The sequence below is a fragment of the Lacerta agilis genome, chromosome 4 (assembly GCF_009819535.1).
Source record: "Lacerta agilis isolate rLacAgi1 chromosome 4, rLacAgi1.pri, whole genome shotgun sequence".
NCBI classification, from domain to species: domain Eukaryota; kingdom Metazoa; phylum Chordata; class Lepidosauria; order Squamata; family Lacertidae; genus Lacerta; species Lacerta agilis.
Window position 1 is genome coordinate 75,988,005 of NC_046315.1, and position 25,529 is coordinate 76,013,533.

Here is a 25,529-nt window from a genome sequence, read left to right on the forward strand (position 1 = left end):
AGAAGTGGTTGATGCCGCTTTGATAAGCTGCTGCACTGAGACTTGCAAAGGAGTGTGGTTTTGTTGGCTCAGATAGCCTAGTATTGGCAGTTGTCAAAAGTAACGGTTTAGAGCGGTAGCTGGTGCAGTTTTAAGAATGAGATGGCATTTTAAAATTACATGCAGTATTCTATGTTCCCAGTCGAATGTGATTTTACCTCGTGTGTGTGTGTGTGTGTGTGTGTACCTCCTATGTCTCGCTATGCACCTAATACAATGCATGTCTCCACGTAGATACTTGATTAAAAAAACAGAGGCTCACTTCTTCCCACTCTTGTGTGCTTTGTCATCTGTGAATGGGAGGGGACGCAATAGAGCCTTAGAGAATGTTTGAACTGGTCAGAGATTGTGTGTGTGTGTGTGAAGTGAGTACAGTACAGTAAGGTACTTACGCAGGGGTTACGTTCTGGGGATCGCGCCAAATTTGCATATAGTCGAAGTCCATTGGGTTCAATGGCGGGCGGAGTTGCCAAACTCTTCCCTCTCCCCTCCCCCACTCGACGCCCAATTCCTTCAAATTTTTTTTTTTTTTTAATTGCCAAGCATGTAAAGCTGAATGTATGGAAGGTAAAAGTGCGTAACTTGTGGGTTTACTGTACTCCACTCCTATCAATGTTGTTACCTCTTCAGGGGTTTTAGACAAGAGGCTGAATCCAACTCCCCGTTGTAATCCCATTGCTAAACCACAATACTAGGCGTTTTAAATGTATATTCAATAGGAGTAAAAGCCTGAAGTACTGGGTATATTCAACAGAAACATCTCCTTTAGGTGATGATTGCGTCCCAGCTTCCACAAGTGAGAAAACATTTTAAGAATTCCAAAATTTAACCATGCATTGTTTCTCCCAATACATTTCCCTAATTTTTTCTTCTTCTTCCTCTTCTTCTTCTTTTTTAGGAGAAGCTAAAAATCTTCCTACGTATCCAGGGCCAAACAAGATGAGGGATTGCTACTGTACTGTAAACCTGGACCAGGAAGAGGTTTTCAGGACCAAAATAGTGGAGAAATCACTATGGTAACAACATTTATTTCAAATTTAAAAAGTATCCTAGCAGTTTTCTGCTGCACATTTATTTGGAGTTCAAGATACCCCATTTTGCTTTCTGGAGAAGCTACTGTCACTTGTATAAATTGCCTAGTAGTATCTCAGAATCCTGGAATCTTGTATTTTTCTTTGTAAAAACACACACACAAAGTGTTATTTTCTTGAGAAAACCCATTCGGTAGGGCTGAACTAGATGCGATGGTAATTGCTGCCTTATTTGGGAGTTGCAGTTCATGTGATTTTTAACAGTTGTGTGTGGGGGGGATACCGGGGCTGTGCTTGTTGGTTCTTCCCAACCTCTCCCCCACCTACAGATTGGTGTGGCATATCTGTAGAGAAAGAGCCTTCTCTGTGTATAAGCACTCATATTAAAACCCAGGTATACAGGGTTTTGCATCATGGGGGGGGGGACACCGATTGTGTGGCGCAGGTTCCCCTTTACAAGTGTCCCCCCACCCAAAGTGCGGATATTGGGAGGGTGGCTGCCAGAGACGTGACAAAGGGAAGTGTAGTCGAGTGGTTACGGTTTCACTTTTTCTGTTGAAAATCCATGGAACTTGCAAGTAAATGCTTCAGGTTTTTCCAGAGCACTCCTATAGTTGTCTACTCAGAGGAAAGTCCGATTGAGTTCAGTGAATCTTACTTGCATGTAGGAGTAATCCTTAACTCTCTTGACAATTGAATCCTTCTCTCTTGCTCAGAGGATGAAGCTCCATGTATTTTTACATTTCAAAGATCATTAAAATGGCCCACAGGAGGGTTTATTGTCTTCATTGACGTCACTTTGCTGGACTAATCCAATAACCCTTTCCTATTGAGAAAATAAGTCCTTTGAGGGTGGAGGGAAGAAGGGGGGAAATGTTATTTTTAGACATTCCTATAACATTAAACTGGTGCATTGTAGCTTCTCTGCAACCATGATGTGCTTATTTCTAGCAAAAGCCCATTTAGCTCTCAAGATGCGATCAGGGAATGTTTCCTCCCCACCCCACCCCCCACCCCAGCATAATGTCTTTCTCTCTAGCATACCCCTTTCCACTATCTGAGCAAGGGCAGGGATGACCAAATTTGCAAAACTCAAGGTGGCAATCCTGTGCTCACTTATCTGAGAGTATGCCCCACTGAACAGAGCAAAGCATTATTTCATGTAGACATGTGCTGGATTATACTGTAAGAGCCTTTGCAGAAATCTGTGTACAGCAGAGGCAGCAGTTTTCACCAACATGTCTCCTCTGCCCCTTATTGAAGCAATTTCCCCCAGGTTTCATCTAACTTTGCTATAGTATGGTGAATGCGATAACTTTCTCAACTGCTAATGACTTGTCCACGGTGCTTATTTTCTCTCTCTCTCTCCCAGCTACACCTGTGCCTGACCCACCCACTTTCCCTTAACTTCTAACTTCCTGGCCCAAAATACAACCCCCAGATTGAGTTCTCACATGCATTCTGTCCTCTTGAGTTTCTTGTGAGCTGAGAAATGGGAGTGACGAAAGAAACTGAGAAAACGGAATTAGGCAGAGGTGGGGCACAAGGAAGTGGGTCTGCCCTTCAGTTTTTTTGATGGCCACACCTGACACTCACAACAGAATTTGAACAACTCAAGAGCAGGTGAATGGAGAGCTGACTTGACCCACTTTCTCAGAATGAACATCCTTTCCTTTTCAAGCAAGGGTGGGGTGGAGGAATAAAAAAGGAAAGGATGATTAAGGTTGTCTGTCACTACTTGCAGAAACCGCTGAAATGTATTTAGGCTGCAATTAAGCATAGTTATGCCCTGCTGATTTAACCGCATGCAGGATTACAACCTTAGTGAGTTTAAGAGGTCTCTGCAAAGTGAAGTAAGAGGGAACAAAAGATTTTGTTAAAGGTTTACTCATCGGCGAGACCATTTGGATCATCATGCTCAACATTATATTTAAGGAATCAAATAATAGAATCTCCATCCCAAGGAAAGAATGTGAATATTTGTTCACATCCCTTGCCAATCTTCTCTCTCTTATGTTGAATGCTTATGTTTTCTTCTTATGTTGGATGCTAAGCTCCATGAAGCAGGAGCATGTTCTATCTTTTTTTTTTTAATAATGCTGTAAGCTTCCTGTAAGTTGCTATTGGTGTGTAAATAATTATACAATAAGTTAACAGGCAGGCAAAACGTTTTGTGGCTTGAGGACATACATGCTTCCTTCCACAATCTACAGAAGAGTAATTTTCCACAGCAGGCTGACAATAGCACATGATTCATTCCTCTCTCTCTGTAGCTGTTGATGTAAGTTAGTGATGAGCACAGGTATCTGTTCCGGTCCAAACCTCTTAACCAATTATTGACTTCAAAAGGTGGTGCGGAATGGTACCTTCAAGCAGAACATGTTTTACCCTGGACAGATAGCAGAAATTGCATCTGTTCTCCAGTTCCTTTAGGAACTTTGGCCGTGACTGACCAGTGGTAATTACTTAATGTTGCACTTCACTGGGGCAGATTGCAGACATCTAGGCATTCTTCATTGGAATCAAAGCTTTAAGGAGCGCACATTCTGTTGCGAATGTCATTAAGTGTAGGGTTGTACGGACCGCAAACTTTTAACATTTTCCCTGGGAAGATTCCACGTTTCTTCAGCCCTTTCCCACCCTAAATCCCACCCAAGACCCTTAAAAATGGAAGTGGGAGAGAGAAATGCTAGATCCTTCTGCATTGCTCCTTCCTGGATTCTAAGGTACATAGTGGCATCAGGTTATCCTTATTCAGTATTTGCAGCTAGGCAGATAGCCATGGTGCATGGTTCCAGAACTGAGAGGCATCTGTCCGTCTAGAGAGCCAGTGGAGTATGCCTGCGGGGGTGAAGTCAAACCACTGCATTAGAAGCACCTAAGTGACCTCACCAGGGCACAAGCCTGGCCAAGTGTGTATGGAGGTCCTGGGCTGCCCAGATGACACGAGCCCCCTCTCAGCCTTGCTGATATGGTCCAAAGGAAAAGAAAGCAATACATTTGGCACCAGCTGGACTGCAGGAGTTGCTGGAAGGAGGCATACAAGAAGCCATCCAACTGTCTTAGGGACTCCACTCTGGATTTGTGTAGGGTTTACTCCTTAGCCCAGGTGTCAGCAACCTAAGGCTTGTGGCCCATGGGGGGGGGGTCGTTTAACCAGCCCATGGAGCCCCTCGGTCGGCTCCCGTGCGCTGTGCTGAACCTGCGTGGAGCAGAGTGGGGACCTCCTTCCATGACGTTGGCCGGCTTCCCATTGGCTGCAGGAAGCTCCTACAGCCAATGGGAAGCTGCGCACACCTCCTTCACACTGGAAGGAGCGCCGGAAATAGCGTTTGCGCATGCATGCGTGCGTGCGTGCGTGCACGCACACACACACACACAACACTCCAGCCCACCGCGGCGTCTGTGGGACTGTGAACTGGCCCACGCCACAAAAACTTTGCCGACCCCTGTCTTAGCCTGTTCTTTTCCTGAAGATAACCTGCAAGGAAGTGGAGGTTAAGGATCAAGAGTTTTCCTTCTCCTAGATGGATGTAACCAAGAAATTGGGTTTCACAAATGAAATGCATCCCATATAGATCAGCCAAGCCAGTTGCAAATAATATAATATAAAATTAGACTTTCCTTCATTGAGAGTCTCTTTTATTTTGGCTGTATAAACTGCTTGGACCAAATCTGGAAGTTAAGTAGAATCATACCTAAATACAGTATTGAACTCCTGTGAATAAGCATATATACATTTGCCCATATGAATTATCAACATTGCCACATGTTGTGAAGTTCTTCTGCAGAAATTGATTCTCTAGGTGTGTATTCTTTCACGTTGTAGCTGGTCAGTCCTCTTATGGCGAAAAGAAGAATACCGGAGAAAGCTGTTGCAAAAGCAGCAGCTTTGGTTCCTGCCTCCCACTTTGTCTAGTAGTTCTACTTGGCTCTGAACCAGACCATCATGCCCAACGGGTGAACTGCTTATGAAAGTGTGTCACAACAAGGCTGAAAAGATTTCAAATACCCAGAAGCTACTATCAAATATTTAGGAGCAATCACTATTCAGAGGCTGAGAAAATGCTTAAACTAATCCACGAAGGCTTGTGCCATAATAAATTTGTTACTGTTTTAATGTGCCACAAGACACTTTGTAGTTCATAAATTTCTAGTCATCCTGCCTTCCTTTTTTATAACCCCTCAGCACCTGAGATTTTCCAGTCCTGCTATCCAAGGGTGTGTGTATGTTCCCCCCCCCCCCCCTCTCTCTCTCTCTCTCTCTCTCACACACACACACACACACACACACATTCATTCTGCAATGGGAAGTGCTGAGGCGATCCAGAATTCAAAAGTTGCTGGATGAGCAGGGAAGAAATAGTACTGAAAGCAAAAGTATATTCAAAATACTAGGATGTATAATTTATATTGTTGTTTGTATCCGTCTGTCTTGGGAGACAATGGAAGAGTTTGCCTTTGGGGGTAAAGTTGAACTGTTGTAGAGTTACAGAGCCTGCTGTGGCTGTAGATAGGGGACAGAGATGTTTTGTTGCAGCTGGGGCAGATGGAGGCACCCAGTTTTGCTGCTATAGGTGCACCATGGTGTTTCATTTCTTGCATTACTCTTGAACGCTGCTAATAAAATTTAAACGAATACCAGCCTCATTTTTGCAAAAAATTAAAACACTCACATTTGATCTAAATTTCTTTTAAGAGATTAATTCCCTCCTCACAAGAAATTAATGTTAACCCGTTTATAATGAAGCTCTTTTGGGAAGGACATGAGTTCCTTACTGGAGCTAGTCCAGAGGTAAATTCACTCAAGAGTGTTTTATTATTATTATTATTATTATTATTATTATTATTATTATTATTATTTAAAAGGATTTTATTCTCTGAGCAGATATTTTTGGCCACTGATAGGATTTGTTTCGGCTTCAGTAAAGAAGAAAAGCTTCAAAGATTCCACCATGTCCTTTGATATTTTGACGGGTTGTCATTAGAAGTAAATGGTGTTTGAATGATTTCCAGCAGCACTGAGGCAATCCCAGCCCCCTTGAGGAGGCTGGCTTCCTCCGTTCTGCTCCCAGGCCAGTCCTCCCTCCCTCCAGGCTATGCTAGGTTGGCTGCCTTTTGCACCTTACGATAATGGGTGCTGGCATTTCTCTCAGTGTCTGAGACTTGGGAGCAAATAAATCTGCAGCTCTTAAAAAAAAAAATGTGTTCAAGTGTGGGGTGAAACGTAGCCCACCGAGACCTGCTTGTCTCAAGGATCTTCAGCATGATTAGGGGGGGAAATAATTGCAATTTTTAAGATCATTTTTCAGCCAAATATGGGGATGCCCATGCATCTCTAATTTTGGCAGTATATTTTGTGAAACTCGTGTTCTTTATTCATTCTTGTATGCCCCCACTTTAGAATGATGCAACCTGACTGTTGACAGTTTAGTAAGGAACCTAGGATTCAACATTACAGCAGTTTCAGCGGCCTTGTTTTGCTTGTCCATGTAGTGAAAAGGCAAAAATGACATCCCAAAGCCAGTGTGGTGTAGTGGTTAAGAGCGGTAGACTTGTAATGTGGTGAACCGGGTTCGCTTCCCTGCTCCTCCACATGCAGCTGCTGGGTGACCTTGGGCTAGTCACACTTCTCTGAAGTCTCTCAGCCCCACTCACCTCACAGAGTGTTTGTTGTGGGGGAGGAAGGGAAAGGAGAATGTCAGCCGCTTTGAGACTCCTTCGGGTTGTGATTAAAGCGGGATATCAAATCCAAACTCTTCTCCTCCTCCTCCTTGTTCTCTCTAAGAATGCCACCTCAGAGGGCTCTTCCTGAATTTGGGACAGTACTTTTTTTTTTGGGGGGGGGGGTGCTGCTTCAGTGAGGAAGCTTGAGACCTTTTGAATTGGCAGGATACATCTCTCGATTTCTACCATAGATCAGCACCCCTAACTGAAGCTGCTTTGTCACTAGCAAGAGTTGGACTGAGCTCATGAGTGTATGAATGGAAGTGTCTCATAGACACTTTGAGTTGCAGAGGCACCTTTTCCACAGCCCTGTTAATTTTCTTTATATTTGCATGTAGCTCACAGTTGCTAGGAAGTACTTTTCATTTGTTCCAAGAGAATGAATCAGGCATTTCTAAACATTGTAGATCAGTCAGAGGATGTAATATTTTTTTGTGGCATTTAAATGACTTTGTTTTTTAAAGCACATTTAAAATCCACATGTAAGCAATTCTGTTTGGGATACTCCATTATTAGTCTATACACACACACACACACACACACACACACACTTTTTTCTTCCTCATTTCCATTCCAAACGCAAGTAACACAATAAACATCAAGTCTGCTTTTTAAATCTCTAGCTTAGAATTAGATGCAATGTTTTATGACTCCTAAACGGAGTGAATGGTTGTCGTCTGAGAGACTGAATGTTGTGAGAGAGCTTGTCATGCAAAATGTTTTAAGCGTTATTAAAGTTTAAGTTCTGAAACCATTTTGGTTAAGGCGCCACAAGAAGCCACTCACTACTGAGAGTAATTCCATAGACTCCGGCAAGGAGTTAATTGTGGGATTTACCTGTAATTGCTAAATTTCATTATATTTCTGGGGTTAGAAGATTAACTCTGACAAGGTTTGCAGTTAAGGAATGCAGACTGTTACACCCACATATTTAATCATTTTCTATCATTGCACCTAATACTTCAATTAAACTGGATCATCAATTTAAAAAAAAAAATGTATACAAAAACTTAATGGGAAAAGAACTTTTCACTGTTTTTCCAGCCACAGCTCCTTCAGTTTCTGTGAATGATGGCAATGACAGCTGTTGACAAGAGCAACAGACACAATCAAGATGAGAAATAACTTTCAAATTGAAGACAGATTTGCAAATAAGCCTGCAGAAATTCCTGGCTTGCACTTGCTGCTAATTTGCTTGTCCATATACACATGGAAAATAAAGTGGATGTTGATTTTCATTTATGTCACAAACGTATATTCCAACATTTATTCTTATATCCAGTCTTCAAAGCAGATGTCACATTGCAGTGCATTTCCTTCTCTTGGGGAATAGATGAATAAATAAATTGTGAATTGAAATTTAACATTCTGTCCAGAAATGCGCATCAGTTTTCATCCTGATAAAGATGAATTGAATTATCAAGGTGCAAGCAATAAAGTGTTAAACTAGGTCTCATTTGGATAGGTCATTAATATTGCTTAAAATTAAGGGCATGATGCAGCGAAAGCTAGGCGCTTTTAAATTCCATTGAACATCCAATAATTTTAGGGATTTTCCCAGAAACAAGTTAATGTGAGTTTGTGCCCAATGAGTGCTAGTTATCATTTCTTTGCAGTTCTGCTGCATAAACTTTTCAAACAAGTGAATATAATCATTGTAAAATCTGTAACAACCTGGAAACCTGAAAAATATATGCTGTGCCCTGCCCCCCACTCCAGGGTGCAATAACACAATTCCAACTTATTGACTGCTGTCAATGCTTACAAATAATATTCAGGTTGTATATAGTTAGGATATATTTTAGGACAGCTTAGGCCCCAAATACCTGAGAGACCACCTCCTTCCCTATCTCTGGGGTGGTAAGATCAGCAGAGGGGGTAGTCCTGCCACCCTTAGAAGTTGGAATGTATATGACATGGAATATGACATTCTATGTGGTAGCCCCTCAATGGTGGAATTCCCTCCCTGCAGAGGTGCATTTGGCAACCTTGGGCGAATACTCAAGGCACACACCTCTTCACCCTGCCAGCAACTCCTCTCCTCATGACAGGAGCGAATAAGCCAATAATTATTATTCCCTTTTCTTCTGAACCAGAAAACTGTGTTTCAGAACAAGTCATGATATTATGCCAACTTGAAACCATGGCTTTTTATAGCCTTATTATTCCAAAGCTGTTGGCCCATAGTTTCTGCAGATGACATCTGGGTTTGTTTGCAGGCACTACGTGAGTGGCCGAATGGCTTGTTCTTCTCTCAGTCTTTTAAACCGACATATAGGGTTGCCCAAACGTGGCCAGTTTTTAAAACCTATTCAGTAGAATTTGTTTACTTTAAATGCATGTTTGCAGACTTGCAACAGCTGCTTCTTGATTCATGATTTTGGTTTTATTGATGGGCCTCATATTGTTGGAATATGTTAGCAGCAAGAGCGTGAGTCTGTAGTCTTCTTTTGCACAATTATTTCACATTAAAATTGTGAAACGGGGGTCAATTAATCTGCCCCTGGGGTTAATAATCACTCTGGGGTGGCGGTCTCTGTCTCCCCACTCTGCCCTCAGTTAGTAGAATTCAAGAAAAACGCCATTTGAGACTCTTTAACAGTTTTCTTGTCGGGGTGGAGTTTTACGTCTGTCCCTGAATTATATCTGATTCTTAAACCTAACTGATTGTGTCCTATCTTCTGTCTATGTAGCACTTCAAATATACTGAGCATCATTATAAATATGTGGTGATGCATCACTTCAGATCGCATCCAGTAGGGTTCCCTGGGAGCAGTGGGGCTTCCATTTCTCCTCCAAAACAAAACGGGAAGCGCCATTGCACCCTGGGAAGTCTATTGCACCACTGGAACTGCCACATTGGATATGGCCTGATATGTCGCAGTTGCCAAATTTTGGTTGTGTAAGCATTCCTCTTTCTTGTCTTCAGTTTTTCTTCATTGAGAAACAATTACCGGAGCTAATATTTTAATTATGAAAATATATTGTGTAGTGCAACCGCTTTGCATTGCATCTCAGCCTTTGCAGTAGCGCAAAGAATAAGAATGCATGCATGCTTGTATTCCGTAACATCTATGGAAAGGCAGCTGGGTTCAATTGGAAGACGAAGCATGACGGAGAAGCAGCTGGCTTCTGATGGTGGGAGGCAATGCATTGGGGACATACTGCTTCCCCCTCTCCCTTGGCTAAAACATGCAAAGCGGTTGGGAAGAGTGGCATATCCGTTTCAGTACCATCTGTGCATACAGATAATCTGGGGCGGGGTCCTTGTGCACTGATAGCCTATAGGGAAGCAAGTGGGATAAATGGAAGGGGGGAGGAATGGGAGTACAGCAAGAGCAGCTTACCATCACCAGGCAACTGCATTACGTAGGCCAGGAACTTTTGTTGTTGATTTCCTGTTTCTAAATACTCTCATTTCTTTTTGTTTTGCACAGTCCCTTTTATGGAGAAGACTTCTCTGTGAAATTCCACGAAGTTTTCGTCATCTGTCATTTTACATTTTTGATAGAGATGTCTTCCGCAGGGATTCAATTATTGGTATGTGTTGTTGGGTCGTGTCCCCCCCCCCCCGCTACTTCAGTTTTAAAATTCAATTATAACCTCCAAATTGTTCCCCAGCAGGAGCAGTTCTGTGCATTCTGACAATGCACATGACTAGGATTGTGATTCTTTTTTTCTTTTTAGGGGTACAATGAATATTTTAGCATGCTTTTAATTATTGGTCGAGTTTTAAGTAGCCTTGTGTGGGTTTAAAGAAAATTCTATATAATAGAGGTAAAGAAGAAATTGCATTCAAAACCAAGGTGTTCATGATTTTTCCTTACTTCGTTGTGACGTAAAAACAAGTTAAAACACCATTTTACAAAAAAAAAATTAAAGAATTTACTTGAACATGCTATGAACTGCATGGTTTAAATTTATCTGTTAAGAAGGATAAAGGAGATTAGTCAGCCCTGCTTATTGCTGAATGGATGCTTAATTTCAAACTCTTGTTATCATAAGCAATAAACTTTTCGGGATTGGTAATTGAAATATTTGATTCGCCTTACAGCTTAAATAAATGATAATTCATCTCTATAGTCATTGTGTGTTTTCATAGTAAAGCAATGCATTGGGGGGGTGGTTGTGTGTGAATGTTCTGCTTTGGCACTTGAAGAGCATGTAAGATACCAAATTGGAGAGGGAGCGGGGGAAGGAAGGCAGCAAGTATTGCAACATAAACTATAAAACGAAAGAAAAATCAGCATGTATTCTGGAACAGGATGAAAGAGGTAAAAATGCATCATGTCTAAAATTATTGCCATGACCAGCATAGCGAGTTAGTTTATAAGGCCCCATAAGTTCCTTATGTCAGATACGGGGCAATATTTCGGTAGGGGGCATATTTAAAAATTGTTTCCCGTTGATCTAGCATAGTTGTGTGAAATTTTTGCAAGGACTTCCTTTTCCCATCAAAATCAAAATCTGCCCTTACCACCCTAAGGAAGTTTTGTATTTATTGGGAAACCCAACACATTGAAAGACAATTGAGAACAGTGAAATATTCAGTGTCGCTTCATTGACTATCAGCTGAGCTGCCTGTTCCTTCTCTGATTTTCTATGCCCACCCCCACCCCACCCAGTTTTATTGTGGTGTTGTTTGCTTACTGAGGAATACAAAGTCAGACAAGGAGCCCCCAAACACTTGATCACATTTCCTGTGCTTAATCAACATAAGTGACAAATCCAAAAATTGAGAAGCAGGTTGGCGAACAGACAACATTCTTAAGAGCAACGTACCTCTTTCACACTGAGGAGGAGTGGCCCTGAAACGGCAATGGATGACCCGGAATTTATGGTGTTATTTGCCAATATGCTTTCATTTTCCTGAAAATGAAGGCTGTTGATTTATAGAACAACATCAAATGTGTAGTTGTGTATTTGTTGTGTGGAGTTTTGGATGCCTTCCTTAAGGAGGTGTTTCTGTTTTTAGGAAGTCACAGCAGCATTTTGACAGCGGTCAAATTGTGTAATGTATTGTTGCTTGGAGAAATGCCATTATTTCTTCATTATTTCAGGAAAATAGTTTGAAATGTGGCTATGGAAGTGTTCACAGGGACTTAATAGTCACTTTGCTATCTGCAATGTGTGATGTAGCATCTGCTTCCAGCTCCCTCCCCTGCCCCCCGTTTATGTCATGTTGTGACATTAATGACCAATAGCCAACTTTCAGAGTGGACTTGAATGGGAAAGCCATTGCACACATTACAGTGGTACCCCGCTAGACGAATGCCTCGCAAGACGAAAAACTCGCTAGACGAAGGCATTCGTCTAGCGGAAGGCTGCCCCGCAAGACGAAAAAGTCTATGGGGCTGCCTCGCAAGACGAAAAATTTTCGTCTTTTTTTTTTTCGGTTTGCGGAGCGCGGCTGTCATTGCCGCTCCGCAAGACGAAAAACCCGCTAGACGAAAATTTTCGCAGAACGAATTATTTTCGTCTAGCGGGGCACCACTGTACATTTTTATCATTTTAGCTTATGACAGAGTTATACTTTGTATGCTGAAGATTCTAGATTTATTTCCCAGAATCTGAGGTATTATGTATTGGAACAGGGCAGGTATCTATCTGCCTGAGTCTCGGAACGCCATGCTGGAGAGAGTAAATAGTAATGAGCTAGAACCACCAATAGTCTTATTCTAATATGGAGTTTCATATCCTCTCTAACAAGATGTCACTGATGACTGGCTTCTCCAGACTCTCAGCTCCCATGAGAATTGTAATGTGATGAATTGGATAAAGCACTCTGCGATCCCAAACTTCTCCTTAAATTCTGAAGAGTTTTTGATTGTTTGGAAACACTTCAAACCAACCTTAGTACACCTTGGAGCCCGGCACGCTTCCTTCAGCGCACGTACCTCTCCTGTACGTTCTCCTTGCTGCCGTCTCCTGTGCTATTCAGCAGAGTTATCTTCTCTTATCTTCTCTCACGCAGCGGGGTTGTGTATGCCAGCATATTACAGACAACAGAGTCCGGCTTCTTTCTAATCTAGAAGCTTTATTTTACAAGGCATAAATCTACATTCCTGGAGAGACGCAAGACATTTTGCCGTCTTCTCCCTTCTCCGTTCTCCGGACAACAGAAACAGAAAGTATCACACTACACAGTACAACAGCACACAGAGCATCCGGTGACGCTCTTCCTCCTGTGGGTGGGACAACCTGGTTGAGCTTGTTAACTCTAAAAGCTCCAAACCTCTACACCCCCTCTTGTCCCGCACACAGGGGCGTTGTAAGCTTGCAGCTTACCTCACACAAACCCTCACAGAACTCCCCATGACGTTGGAAGCTCAGGGGCTTCGTGAACCCAACTCTCTGGTTCACCTGACCAGGACAGTACTTCAGCTTCTTCAAGCCGGTCTGAACGCACACGTCTCGAAAGAGAACGTCTAGGTGTTTGGGTCTGGCCTTGACTTGTCCAGACTCTGCCACTAACAAACAGAGTTGGTTGTCCTCCCAAACCATCACGGGCAGGCAACTCTGAACGCAGATCTCTTGGACCAAACACCTATAGAACTCCAGTTCCCTGCAAAGCACTGACAACGCACTGTACCTGGCTTCTGCACGAGAACGAGCAATGAGGCTCTGGCACCGGGACTTCAGCCCGCCTAGAGCTCCTCCACACTGTACAACCATTTCAGACACAGATTTCCTGTCCTCGGAATTTGCCCAACCGCCGTCGCACCAGCGCGTGAGCTGGGGCTCACTGGTAGCTGACAACTCCGGGCAAAACTCCTTAGTCTCCTGCAAACTCTGGAGCACTCTCACCATGCCATTCCAGGCATGCATGCTGGGATTTGCAGCCACCTTGCTGAACAGATCCACAGCAACTGCTATGTCAGGTTTGCTCAACCGTGAAGGAAACAACAGCCTCCCAGGAGCTGACCTAAACACCTCGGGGCTCTCGAACTCAGAGCGTTCCCCGGTCTGACTGTCCTCACCTAGACACGTCTCCATGGGTGTTCTGACACTAGCACATTCAGACACTCTGAACTTCTTCAACGACTGAACTACCTCAGCAGTCTGACTGAGCAAGACACTACCGTCTTCGGCTCTGTCTACCTGCACACCTAGGTAAACACCAACAGGGCTTAGGTTCCTGAGCTGGAAAGACTGACCAAGCTCCTCTGCGAACCGTTGCACCTGTCCCCTGGTCTCCACCAGGTAAAGCATGTCCGCACCGGACTGCAGAACTAACTCCTGCTCTGGACTTACTCCTGCCAGAAACAGGCAGCTATCAGCACAACTCTGGCTGACACCTAGCTTTCTCAAAGCTTCTTGCACGCCTGAGGACCAATCTCTGGCTGACTCCTTCAAGCCAGTGATTGCCTCGTGCAAACTCCACACCTGATTTGGCCCGTTGTCCTCGAACCCTGGCGGAGGTACCTCGTACCTCTCCTCATCCAGGTCGGAATCCAAACAGGCATCCAAACCAAAGTGGCTTGTCTCAAAACTGCTTTGAGTCGCGACCGCTAACAGCATGCACGTGGTTTCGCTTCTGAGAGAGGGCGCGTCCAGTACCTCGTAACAATGGACCCCCTCCTCCTGAGTGAAACCTCTGGCTACTGACCTAGCCTCGCACTGCAACTCGCCAGTTGCTGCCGTCTTGAGTCTGCACACCCAACGACCTTCTGACAGCGTCGTGGTTGTGCACACACCCAAAGACCTCACTGAGCTTACCTGCTCTACCATGGCATCCTGCCATCTCTGGGCCTCACCCTGAGATACCCATTGAACCCTCACAAGGCTCTCCGGTTCACACTGAACCAAACAAGCACTCACGCTAGTGGCCGTGAACCTTTCGGGCAGAATCCCTTCAGTGGATCGTGCAGACTGCTGTGATACCACTTCAGATTCTCCCTCTGCTCCAGTTGCACTGGACTCCACCTGCACGTCCTTGACGTCAGGCATCTCACCTACAGACTTGCTGCGCCTGTGCATCCTAACTGAACCACCTAAGGATGACATTGGCGCGCCTTTGGGCTCCTGCTTCACTGCCAAAGAACCCTGCTCTTGCTCCGGGATGAGACCTGCGCCAGGCTCTCCTGGAGAAGAGTTGCCACACAAAGAGTCGCCAAACGTGGCCTGCCTCCTAGTCCGTGACATAGGAGTTGCGGGTGCACTCCCAGGCTGCTGCCTTGGAGTTGCCCCTAGCTGCGCTGCACCCTGGTGATGACCGGGAACTCGGCCCGAGCCACCAGCAGGTGCTAAAGCCACAGCAATACCCCCTCTTGGGGCTGATCCACCTGGACCATTGCCACCAGCAGGTGGCGCATTGGCCTGTCCAGCACTGACAGGACCATCCAGAACATCAGGGCTTCTAGGGATGTGTTCCAATCCATTCTGCTCAAAGAATTCAGCACTCCTGCTGACTAGAACCTGGGTCTGGTCACTATCTGGGCTAACTAACCTCCAGCTACGCAAGCTGGGTTCGTACCCACAGAAAAACGCTTTCGGAACCTTGGTACCACCCAGTTCCACCCAGAACCCTTGAGGAAGCTCTGCATCCAAGAGCATGTCTTCAGTGGCAGCATGCAGCATCCTTTGCTGCCTCTCTGCAAGACCACATACCTGTGAAGAAAACAGGTTAGTCACACTGTGCTTACTCCCCCTCTCACTGAGGACCTGGGAACAGCCTACTCCAGTAGAAACCTGCTGTTCCACTGCAACCAGTGGTGCTGCCTCAGTTGCCTCCTTGAGCAACGCAGACCACATGTGGTGAGAGAAAGCATCAGCCAAACACTCAGAACAACACGCTCCCCCCAGGTTAGCTTCTGGCATCCCTTCAGAAACAGCCACATGAACCAGGGAAAAGGGACGCGTGGTTTCCCTTTCAGACGCGGGGTAGCAGGATGTCGACTCCTCGACCTTGCAAACCCTGCAATCAAGAAAGCTGTTACATGCCCTTAACTTGCACCCTTCAGAGAACTCAGGCTGCTTCAGCACACTGTCCCAGTGGCGACTTGCCAGCCTTTGGTACCACTGACACAAACATAAGTGGTGCACGGGCACATTGGTGCACTGAGCAAACATTCCATCAGTGCCACCTCCCCCTGTTCTGGATTGAGACTTCTTAACAGCAAACAGCCCGTCCTGGCTGCCTTTCACGCGTAGAAGCATCTTCTGGCCCCTGCAATCAGAACAGGTGATAAGCACAAAGCAAACAGCAAAAACATTAGACAGAAGGTTTGACATAAACAGATACACAGCCACATCAGCAACCAAAGAAAACGCCAGTTCTGTCCCTTGGATCTGTCCCTTGACTGTTAGCAAAAAGTCAAGCCTTTTCTTGCCTCCAACAGTCAGTTCTCCAAACTGCTCTATAGAAAAAGATATGCAGTTCCTCACAAGTCCACCAGGAGGAACGACGACGACGGCAACCATCACACGCAGCCCACCAGGGTTGGCCTTCGTTGCCACGGCAACTGCACGACAACAGTAGGCATCCTCTTCCGCCTGGGCTGTGGTAGAGCTGTTGCGATTCTCATGGCCAGTACCACACGCCATGTCCTTGGCCTTATCTTCAGCCATGCACGTCAACAAAAGACCAGGTGCAGGCTACGTGCCAAAAGACAGCTCCACAGTGAAGGCGTTTACGCTGGCTTCAGACTTGGAAACAGCCCCCTCCCTTTCTGGGAGCAAAGCCCACGGCGATCTGGCCCCCCTCCTGCTTTCCATGGCACTGTTGCTGCACAACAGCCATAAGCCGAGCTGGGGGCGAGCTTTCCAAAGCCACTTCAGCCAGTCCCTCAGCCCCGTGAAACTGGGCTAGGGTCTTCTTCCAGGCTTCACAAGCACTGGCCAGACCTTCCTCCTCACAGGCGTTGGCCAAAACATCAACGCTCTCAGGGAACAGCCCTCTGCATTGAAGCTGTGAGGCTGGAGGTGCTTGCAAACAAAAGCTTCCCTCCTCCTTGCTGGGAATGCTATGGCTCCCTCCATCTTGCCCAGGGTAGCGTACTCACGAATCTGTAGCTTCTTACCCGGCTCCACAGATGGGGGTTTCACCAGAGAGGTACAACTGCTTTTGCAGCCCTCGATCTGGGCTTCCCTGCTGCCTTCCAACCTCTGGCAGCAGGTTTTAGGCTCCTGAGCCATTCAGCAGACTGCTGAATGCTCCTGCTGGCAAAGCAAACTTCCCTGGATGCTCCATCACAGTCCAAGCCAGGGAGGCACTTCTCAGCTTGGCACACACGTTCTGGATCCTTGGAACTGCTCCAGAACCAGTCCAGAATCGTAAACAAGCACAAATATGGGACCATAACCTGAAGAGTTTTTGATTGTTGGAAACACTTCAAACCAACCTTAGTACACCTTGGAGCCCGGCACGCTTCCTTCAGCGCACGTACCTCTCCTGTACGTTCTCCTTGCTGCCGTCTCCTGTGCTATTCAGCAGAGTTATCTTCTCTTATCTTCTCTCACGCAGCGGGGTTGTGTATGCCAGCATATTACAGACAACAGAGTCCGGCTTCTTTCTAATCTAGAAGCTTTATTTTACAAGGCATAAATCTACATTCCTGGAGAGACGCAAGACATTTTGCCGTCTTCTCCCTTCTCCGTTCTCCGGACAACAGAAACAGAAAGTATCACACTACACAGTACAACAGCACACAGAGCATCCGGTGACGCTCTTCCTCCTGTGGGTGGGACAACCTGGTTGAGCTTGTTAACTCTAAAAGCTCCAAACCTCTACAAATTCTAAATATTAAAAACTGCTCTTGTTCACGAAAATAAGATGTGTGTGCGTTTTCTCTGCTTATGTTCAGATAATAAAAAAACTTGGGTTTCATAAATGGAGATAACATGCAAGCTTCAGGCACCTTCAGCTGTTTCATTCCTTCCTTTGCATGAGCCAGGAAACCATAGCTAACCATAGCTGCCCATTACATCTGAACTGCAAAACTATGGTTAATGGCTTGCAAGCAAGCTCAGAGTATGAAGCTGTGGTTTAAAGTTGACTTCCATATTCCAGCTTTGTTTGGAAGCCATTAACCATAGTTTCCCCCTTCATGTGTAATGGGGATCTATGATTAACTTTGGTGTCCTGAGTTGGTTTGCTGCTCATGTGAATGGAGGGGCAGTGTGGGTTCATGTTGTTTCATATGAAACTGGTGCATATCTTGAGTTAAGTCAAGATTGGATCTTCTGAACTTGGCCATTGTGTTACAATAGAAAGAAAGAAAGATCTATATACCTATGCATCGGGAACTTTACTTGGGAATGTATTTTGAATGTCTCCTTATTAATCTGGTAAACCGCTCAAGAGAAAATCAGTATAAAACTTAGATGTGTCAGGGAGGAACTTCAGAAGAACCTCAGGCCAAACCTAGAGATTAGGCAAATAGCAGAATTCTCAGCAGGGCTGCAACAAACAGTTTGGCATCTGTGACCTTCAGTTGAAAACAGGAAACATGCTACATCATCTGATTGTTTAGCACTTCTCTGAAGGAATAAAGGAATGCTTATACTGGGTGTCCTTCATGTGACAGATATACAATTATTTCTGGCCTAATTTAGAAAGCAGAGAGACAAATTAGAATTTAAAGCTTTTATTCATGTTGGAAACCCCCCAAGTCCAAACATGAGACTTTTCTCTTCAACATAACTTTTAGACTGGCTTATGATAGAGCCTGTGTTCAACAGGGTACTGCTTGCAGCAACTGCATTCTAAAGTGCTGGAAGACAGTATTGCCTGAGATCCATGGGCTGGTTTGGTGAGTCAACCCTAGAGCCCAATCATTGTAACTTGCAGGTCAGACTCTGTGATAGCGCATTATGTCCTATCAGCATCTCAAAGGAGCTGATGCAGTGGCTGATCTATGATAAAACAGCCATGTGATTCCCTTGTGAAATTCTATGAAATCCTGACAGCTTTGTGCATCCAAAAAGATACCTAGCAGAAATGTAGTTTCTGAAGGTATTATCACTGGGTATGTGTAAGTACTGTCCTAAACGACTCAGGACCACAATTGCTCAAGGACCGCCTCTTTCCATATGAACCTACCCGGATCATCTTCTGAGGCCCTCCTTTGTGTGCCTGCTCCTTGAGAGGCCCACAGGGTGAGAATGGGCCTTCTTTGCAGTGGCTCCCAGTCTGTGGAATGCCCTCCCCAAGGAGGTTCGCCTGGTGCCTTCATTATACACCTTTAAGCATCAGGCAAAAACGTTCCTTTTTAACTAGGCCTTTGGTTGATCTGATTTACATCCTTTGCCCTTTTAAAATGTGTTTTTTGGGGGGGGAGCTATTGGCTTGTTCTTTTTATTTTTTTGTATTTTGTGGTTTTATATCTTGATTCTATTCTGTGAACTGCCCTGAGACCCCCGCGTATAGGGCGTTATTATTATTATTATTATTATTATTATTATTATTATTATTTCACTGCCATATAACTGTATTATGCAGTCTCCCCTCCACCCTTTTTATGGACCACTTGGGTTGGATAGAACACTGCCCCATCTGCTAAAAAAATTAAATGAACCTTGTCTAAATATGATCTTTGGTTTCAAGACCCACTGAAATCTGTGATTTAAAAACAAAACGGAACACCCAAGGAAAGCAGAAGTCAGGAAGAAAGAAGGGTATTCTTTCAAGTGACATCTGTTCCATTTGGTTTTATGGTGAAAAGGTTATCTCAGATCAGCTACTGCAGGCAGGTTTCTTATCACATGAATGCAGTACAGTACTTGCCAATATAGATAGCATGGCCTGTCACTTGATAAGATTTGTCTGTTGACTTGGGTCCTGTGCTTTCATAGGAATACGTTTTTAGGTGCCTTGGTTCCACGTAAGAAAAATCCTAAGCTTGAGTGAGGCAGGACCTTCAATTGGACTAATTAATTTTTAAAATCGTGGAAGCGCCTGCTTTCATTTTATATATGGAATTCTTCAGACATACTGTAGTTAAGTTTTTGTTTTATCGTGCTACGCCGGTTCTGTTTTCTATTTTTTTCTTTTACCATTTCCCTTCCCGACAGTAGTAAAATGTAGATTCGTTTACGGAAGCGAATGATAAATGAAAAGAAATTTAAGCACAACATATCTGAATGCATAGCTTTGCAGAGTGCTAAACCTGAAATTAACACCGAACAATCATGACCTGGGAATATGTGGTGTCAATAGCAAGATTATGCCTTTCCCCACCAAAAATAAAATTATCTTCAACTTAGTTCCCTAGCCTGACGTTTGGGCTAGGAAGCCATGTTCAATTAACTTTTTTAAAAACTTCCCTTTAAACTTTGCTTATATTATATATTAGAATCTTGAACAAATTTGTAATAAATTGTAACAGCATGGATTATTAATGCTATCAGTTATACCAGTACCATTAGATGGGAGTCAAGTCGGCAACAAAAATGCTTCAAATAGGAGTGCTAAATAATTTTTTAAAGCAGGGAGAAACTTGCCAAAGAAAGGAGTGTTTACTGTGTAGAGAGTCCTGTAAGAAACAATCTGTGTTTTAAATTACCGTATTTTTCCGTGTATAAGACGATATTTCCCCCCCAAAGTTTAAAATTGGGGGTCTTCTTATACATGCAATGTTGCAATTAATATATAAATAAATACATGCCCCCATCCATATTCTCCCCCCCACCCAGCCTCCCCTCACTACTGGCCTCACGACAAACCCTGGTCTGGTACTCCCAGCTCAGCAGCCACCACTCCGGACATTGTCCCTTCCACCCGGTTCCTTCAGCCGCCCCCTGGCTAACTAGACCCCCCCCATTCCCCGAGCGCACTCACTCTGGCAGCCCTGGCAGTCACAACTCCTCACAGCGGGGGAGGCAGCAGGCAGACCGTTTGGGCCCAAGGGGCAGAGTGCAGTTCGCTCCCCTGGATGTTTGAGAGTGGAGTAGAAAAAAGCAATTTGACTTCTGCAGCATACAAATTCCCTCTTAAAGGGTTATTTAGCTACGATTCTTGCATTGCGGCGCTGACCAGTTCCCTGCCGTCGGGGGACACGCTCTCGTTCCAGTTCAGCTGCCCGGCTCCATGCCAGCGCCACAGCCACTCCAGTTCTTATACTGCATGTAATAATATTATTATTATTATTTATTTGTACCCCACCCATATGGCTGGGTTTCCCCAGCCACTCTGGCCGGCTTCCAACAGATATTAGGAATAATGCTAAAATAATAATGCTGACTAGCCCCCCAAAATAAAATAAAAAATATTACCTACCGTAATTATGATACTAAATATATTGATAAAGCTGTTCTGTTTGATGTTTAAATATATGGTACTAAATATACCAGTGTTTTGAATATTTAATAAAATATCAAAGTTGTTCTGTTTGGTGTTTACAATATTTATTTATTGATTTTGGGCTCAAAAAATAGGGGTCGTCTTATACATGGGGGCGTCTTATACACGGGAAAATGCGGTATGTCCTGTCCGTAGAAGACTGGTACAGTTGTTTTTTTGAACTGAACATTTCCCCTATAATGTATATAGAGATGCCTATATGTATTCAGCATGATATTTTATAATTTGATGTATTTTCAGGAAAAGTAGCGATATTGAAAGAAGATTTGCAAAAGTACCATAACAGAGACACCTGGTTTCAGCTGCAACATGTTGATGCTGATTCAGAAGTACAGGTAAGATGGTTTCTTTCATTGCTGTATCATAAGCTGCCCAGTGATTGTGAGCTTAACAATTCAAATAGAATAGCTGTTGGATCCCTTTATTTTTTTAGTTGAGAACAGCAGGTAGGGGTTATTTGTAGGGTGTCTCAAGTAGTCTCTGCATAATAGCAGTTCTATGCAGCCTAGCTCCAAGAAGTTAATTTTATAACATGTTGTAAGAAGCATATATTAATCTGGTAGTGGTATCTGCACAGACAACCCTGTTTCCTTCTGCGTGGAAAGAGGAAATCGTACAGTGCCTCTGATAACATTGTGTGCTTGCTTTTGTTAAATAGCTGCTGCAGCCTGCAACGGATCTTCATTATTATGTAGAATAATTTCTTTATTTAAAGCATTTCTTACCTGCTTCTCATTGCACGGCAATTTCAAAGCAGGTTGCAAGGAAAACAATTTCAGATTCACAAGACAGTTACTATAAACGAGGCAGGTAGGTGATAAGCTGCCAACTTTAAAAATACCAATACTGTACTGGTATTTCACCAGAAGAAGAATGGGCAAATAACCAGGGTCTTCATCTAAAAAGAATTGTTAGAAGCCATATCACAAAGGGGAAGTTGGGTCAAGCCATATCACAAAGGGGAAGTTGGGTCATGGCTTGATCCAAGGTGGGTCACAATAGGAGCATGACCACCTTGCAAATATATGGTAAAAGACTAAGAAATGGGTCCCCGAATGGTTAAAAGTGGGTCCTGGGTTTGAAAAGTTTGAAGATACATATAGGGAACCTTTGGCCCTCCAGATGTTACAAGTCTCATCAGCCCCAGCAAGTATGGCCTATCATCAGGGGTGATGGGAGTTATAGCTCAGCAACATCCAAAGAGTCCCCACTCCTGCTCTAGGAGCATGTCCCGACTACCAGACCTGTGGCTTCAGAGGGAGCTCAACCCCATCCAGGACAGACAACAGCCTCCTCAAGTCCCAGATCTGGGAACTACCTACCCACAGGGCCTTCGTCTTACCAGGATTCACTATCACCTTACCAGGTCTCACCAAACCAAGCATTGGTTCAAGACCAGCATAGCCTTACCCGACTCTCTACAGAGAAACAGAGCCGGATATAACTGGCACACTTGATGACCTCTCACTCCAAATCCTGTAATGACTGGTCCGTCAGTTCCATATTATAGATGCTAAACACTGTTGGGGACAGAATGAAACCACAATGGCGCTCTACAGCCAAAAAGTCAAGAGACTTAGCAGGCATCGGCCAATGTCATTTTCTGGTAGTGTCATTTTAGGTTGGAGTACAACCAGAGCAACACAGTGGTCCCTGCTCAAAATTGCAAGAACCTCTTAGAGCTGAAATTTTGAGGGGAAGTTCTAGGAAACTCCCCTCTCCCCCCTTACGTTACTTTTTAAAGTGCTATGTTTATTGGTGGCATTACGTAAATGAGTAACTACTAATCAGCTATGTAGGTTACCTGTTCAAAAAGGCTATGAAAAGTGTGTGAGGGAGTGGGTAATTAGTGGTCTAAACCACTGAGCCTCATGGGCTTGCCGATCAGAAGGTTGGTGGTTTGAATCCCCGCAATGGAGTGAGCTCCCATTGCTCTGTCCCAGCTCTTGCCAACCTAGCAGTTTGAAAGCACACCAGTGCAAGTAGATAAATAGGTACGACTGCTGTGGGAAGGTAAACAGTGTTTCTGTGCGCTCTGGTTTCCATCACAGTGTTCCATTGCACCAGAAGCAGTTTAGTCATGCTGGCTGCATGACCCAGAAAGCTGTCTGTGGACAAACGCCGGCTCCCTCGGCCTGAAAGCGAGATGATCGCCGTACCCCGTAGTTGTCTTTGACTGAACTTAACCATCTAGGGGTCCTTTACCTTTACCTTTTTTTAGTGCACATGAAATGATACTGGATATTGGCCTCAGATAATTTTAAGAGTTAAACACACATGCTCATGCACGGGCACACACAGAGACACAGACAGTGCTAATGTTTGCTTCCTGTGGGAAATGCAGATTTCTCTTTATCATGTGGAGTGAGCCAATATTTATACAGCCCATGTCACTGTTGATATTTGCTGCACCATCTCAACATATTGAGGCTGTGGGAATTGTTTGTCCAGTGTAACTTTCCAGGAGACCGCTGGCTATTTATAACTCAAGCTCTTGTGTCTTGTCACAAATGTTTTGTGTTTAAAATTCTAGTTAGGCTCCAAATCCTAATTATAAACGCAGTACTATTTCTGTGCTGTTTATCACTTCCTCTGTTTTTTGCTTTGTAAAAGCCCAACTTCTTGAAGCTACATTTGGAGCTCAGTGATAAGCGTTTACTTCGAGTGGAATAGTTTGTACAGTGTTTGTACAATAGTTTGTGCATTATGTGTAAAGTGTGCTGGCCTATTTTCTTAACAGAAAAGTACAACTTTCTAGTACTGTTGAGTGGGATGCTTAAAGCAGGAGAAGATATACACTAAAAAAAATACTAAATTTATATTTACCTAAGAGTTTTTCTTTGCTAAGTAAACCTCATTCATGCAGTTGTGACGATTTGGTATCTATACCAAAGCAACAGCACTGTGCGACATTATAGACTCATGGCAGAAAACAAATTTTAAATTGGAACATGCTTTCTTGAAGTGATGGAACAAGGTAATTATGAGTTTCCCTGTAATTTCACATTGAGCATTTATTCTTGTTATTATCCCAGTTCCAACTCTACCATTTATGAACTGTTGCACCCATGCCCTTTGCTCCTCTCCCTTGCTGTGGGATGTCCCTGGCAAATAAAACCAGATTCTGAAAAATCCCCAGATAGGCATTAGTTCCACATGAAGTCATGGTTATAAATAGAATAATAGTTGGATGCATGACATGGTAAAAGTCCAGATTGATTAATTGGCAATGAGAAATAACAGATTCCGAACAACTTAAAAAAAAAATTAGGCCTGAATTTTGTTATATACTTTATTGATTTTGGGAGCATTGCTCTCTCCAATCTGACTGAGGCAAATAATTGCACCCTCCCGTTTTGGAGGTATCATGAATTTACTGTTGTGAATGGATCCAAACCACCAAACAGCATATTTAGTTGAACAGGAGGAAAGACCTAGAGCGGAAAAAAGCCTTACCACGATTGAAAGCAGTAGATGAAACTGCAAGTTTAAAACAGTTCAAATGCTGACCCTCTCAATTTTTGCATTAGGTAATCCCTGCCAGGGACAGAGTGGAATGTGGAGGCTCCCCATAAGAGTTGGTAGAGATTCCCCCCTGCTGAGCCACCATTCCTGGACATCCAGCATGAGAGTCGGGCCTTTGGTTTCATGGCATGATCTTCCACACCTCTCCTAAAGGCCTCTGCAAGCTCTTTCTTGTCTACAGGCCTTGGCACAGAGACTGATCCCAAGAAAAGCAGGAGTAGAGCCACTGGCTGGGACAGAACAATCTTGTGGGTGGTTGGCTGGGACATGTATTCAAATCATTGGTTTGGCCATAGTCCTGCATGCCCAGGAGGGCCTGGCAGGGGGTGGGAAGGCTCTGAAGCAGCTCCAAATAAGTTAACGACAACATTCAGCAAGCCCTTTGCCTTGTTTTCTTTAATGTATGTGTGCAACTCTCCTAGGAAACTACTGTAGCTTGCATGCTTTGGTGTTAAAATGTGCACATCTACGTTACTTTGATTATATTCTGTAACTCTGATTTGTATCTCATGTAGTCTCACTTGCATGCTAAGAAATAACTGAAAATGGTGAAGGCTGTTTTAACGGAAAAATTATTTGGATCCTTTACAGAATGATGTGTTTACGACTACTGTAAACCGTTTTTCTAAAAAATACGTAGTGTCGGTATTGTTCAGTAGTTGCCGTAATAAGGCTTGTTCAGCTTATTTACATGTATCTAGCAGAGAGCTTGTTTGAACGGAGTTAATCATTTGCAAGATTCAGAAAGGCCCTGTTGACTATAATGTAACCACAGATGATGTGAAAGTGAAAAAAGCTATTTCCGGGCACCCGGCCGTTACCCAACCAGGAAACAAAAGGGTGTAACCACTTTATCTAACAAACAATAGTTTTCATGTCTCTTGCTTTGTTAGTAGTAGGGTGTT

At 44.0% G+C, this 25,529-nt stretch overlaps 1 protein-coding gene across 1 annotated transcript in view; it reads left to right on the plus strand.

Moving 5' to 3' along the window:
• RASA3 (RAS p21 protein activator 3) overlaps positions 1–25,529 on the plus strand; it is a 129,915-nt gene that overhangs the window by 42,694 nt on the left and 61,692 nt on the right. The window contains 4 exon segments of the mRNA XM_033147705.1: positions 938–1,055; positions 10,235–10,254; positions 10,257–10,337; positions 21,340–21,434. Coding sequence (XP_033003596.1) covers positions 938–1,055; positions 10,235–10,254; positions 10,257–10,337; positions 21,340–21,434 — 314 coding nt within the window.